The sequence below is a fragment of the Mangifera indica genome, chromosome 19, assembly GCF_011075055.1.
Source record: "Mangifera indica cultivar Alphonso chromosome 19, CATAS_Mindica_2.1, whole genome shotgun sequence".
Taxonomy (NCBI): Eukaryota; Viridiplantae; Streptophyta; class Magnoliopsida; order Sapindales; family Anacardiaceae; genus Mangifera; species Mangifera indica.
This window is the reverse complement of record NC_058155.1, coordinates 8,071,289-8,073,798: the sequence shown is the minus strand read 5'-3', so window position 1 is coordinate 8,073,798 and position 2,510 is coordinate 8,071,289. Positions and strand designations below refer to the sequence as shown.

The 2,510-nt window shown below is 31.3% G+C and overlaps 1 protein-coding gene across 1 annotated transcript; it reads right to left on the bottom strand.

Moving 5' to 3' along the window:
• Nucleotides 1–1,129: 1,129 nt before the first annotated feature.
• Nucleotides 1,130–1,783, bottom strand: LOC123202887. Its single transcript, XM_044619041.1, has one exon. The coding sequence runs from the start codon at nt 1,781–1,783 to the stop codon at nt 1,130–1,132; it is 654 nt and encodes a 217-aa protein (XP_044474976.1).
• Nucleotides 1,784–2,510: the final 727 nt, after the last annotated feature.

The following is a 2,510-nucleotide window of genomic DNA, read 5'->3' as shown; positions in this document are numbered from 1 at the left end:
AATTAAATTTGACAATCGATTGACCGACTTATCTTAAGATGCTCAAGTTCAACCAAACTCCTGGTACTCTCAACCGCACTCTCAGGCAGACTAGCAAATAATCCACCAAACTAAAGTAGCTTACAACATTATGCAGTTTGGATTGGATTCGTGCTATCAGAAAATTACCCAGGAGAAACCCGGAAAGTGTGCTTTTTTTTTTAGGCAGACAGCTTATAGTCTCCTCATACAAAACCTCGTATTTATTGTTTTCGTGCATAGTGCAATTTTTTTTTCTTTTGCATTTATTTTTAAGGCTGATGCAGTGAGGATCTTTGATCTCTGTTTTATGATAAGCATCAATGACATTATGATAAATGAAAATCCAAGATTTGCCACTACTCTGATATCGTCTAATGATACAATTTGTAAACTCAAACATTAATATCTAAAGCTATAACTTTCCCATGAATTCTCGGAAATTGTAGTTTCCAGGAAATTTTAATTTCTAACTCAAATTCGTTTCAGAGATTTACGCAAAGCTGGCAACAGATATAGATACTTGATCTTTTTTTTTTTAAAAAAAAAAAACCATCTTAAATTTTCCTGGAAACTACAATCAAGCTGAGTGTTTAAATTTTTTTTAAAAATTGTTTACTATTTTTTAATCTATTTTGATTTTGGATAAGAAAATTAGACAAATCTTGGAAGAAAAATTGTGATATGTTGGTTAAGTAATTTAGTGTTAAACCAATTACGTAAGATCTAGTACCATATGGTTGGGAGTGCTAGACATTATGAAATAAACTCATTCCAGGCATAATACCATTAATAAATCCTATTAAATTAATTTGTTTATTCTCCTTAACTAAAAACCTTTTAAATTTGTGGAGATTCTAGTATGGTGTCAACTAATTTTTTTTTTTTAAATTGACACAAGAATTCCTTCAAACTCTAAGAATAATAAAGATTATTATTAATCTAACTGCTATTTAAACAAAAACAAGAAACAAAAATTGCCCAGGGTAATCTAAAGGTCAAAACAAGGGGTATATTTTGAAAACACAAAACCAAACTCGTAAATTTTTTTTTTTTTGTAATAAGGAATTTTGTTCAAATTAAACTATTCTTTTGGAGCGAACCAATCACATCAAGTAGCCGAATTCTTGTAACTTGTCGGCAACCGGTACCTGCACAAGGGGCACATATTACTAATTTCCAGCCACTTGATAATGCAGCCTTCATGATAAACATGGCCGCAAGGCATCTGCACAATCTGATTGAGGCCATCATTCGCACAAAACTTTTCAGAACAAATTGTGCAATCCCTCATTGACTCCGAAATAGCTAGAAAGCTCGCTTTTTCCAAATTTTGAATAGCTTCTTTACTGGCTGGAATAGGCCTTGGAAAATCTTCCATTGACTCTTCTAGTATTTCAGAATCAGAGTCTGTGTTCGGAGAATAGTGAAGTAATATCCTAATTGTGAGAATTTCTTCAGGAGCATCGTTTTTCGCTGACTCTCTCGCTATTCTCATAATTTGAGATATTCCAGATTCGATCACTTCTGGTTGCAGTCCCATTGTAGATAGTTTTTCGGATATGAATCTAGGACCTTCTGGATCCATTATTAACTGTTTTTGGGTGAACCTGAAAGTTTGGTTTAACTCTAGATGGTCGTCTGTTGGCATTGTATTCAAAGGGCAAGGCGATACAGGACAATGGCAATAGTAAATTTTGATATGGAAAACGGCATCGGGCGAGGTAATATCAGAGGATGGGAGGACATTGGAAGGGTTAGCCATATGACCGTGAGAGAATTATGATGTTAATATAGAAAGAGAGGTAATTAAATACGAATTCAATTGAAATTCCTATTCCTAAAATTGCACGGACGGATTTTGGAATTTTGCAAAGAATCTGTTCAAATTTAGTCATTAATGAAAATTAAACTCCTAAAGATATTTACAAGAGTGATAGGCCTTGCAAACGGGTAGGTTGGACTAAGTGCAAGTAAAATAGATATAGATTGAAACGAATCGAATTATATGAATAATAATTTCTAAATCTCGTACTTAGCCCTACGAATATAGGTCAACTCATGGGCTAGCTACTAAAATTAATTTGTCATTATTTATCTTTTATTTTTATTATTTTAATATATTCATTTTGTAATTTTTAATTTTTTCTCTTTAAATACATAAAAATTATGTGAAGAAACAAAAATTTAACTCAAATTATAAAAAAGTTTTCTATTGATGTGAAGAAGTTTAAAATTGAACACAAAATAAAATTTATAACAAAATGTTTGGTGTTTATATTGTTTAAATTTGTTTTTAACACAATAAATTTATTAGTTTTATGGTAGATTTGAGTTTATTTTATGTCAAGAGGAGAAAATACATCAAATTTGTCTTGGGTGTGTCATGAGTTTGATGTTAAAAAGAAGAAGAAAAATCCCTAATCTAGTAAACACATGAATTATATTAGTGTTGATTCAATGACAATCCCCCACAACAAAGCTAAAAATTT

What these genes read in the sequence shown, in the direction of transcription:
- LOC123202887 (XM_044619041.1), bottom strand. Translation starts at nt 1,783, where the DNA reads ATGGCTAACCCTTCCAATGTCCTCCCATCCTCTGATATTACCTCGCCC.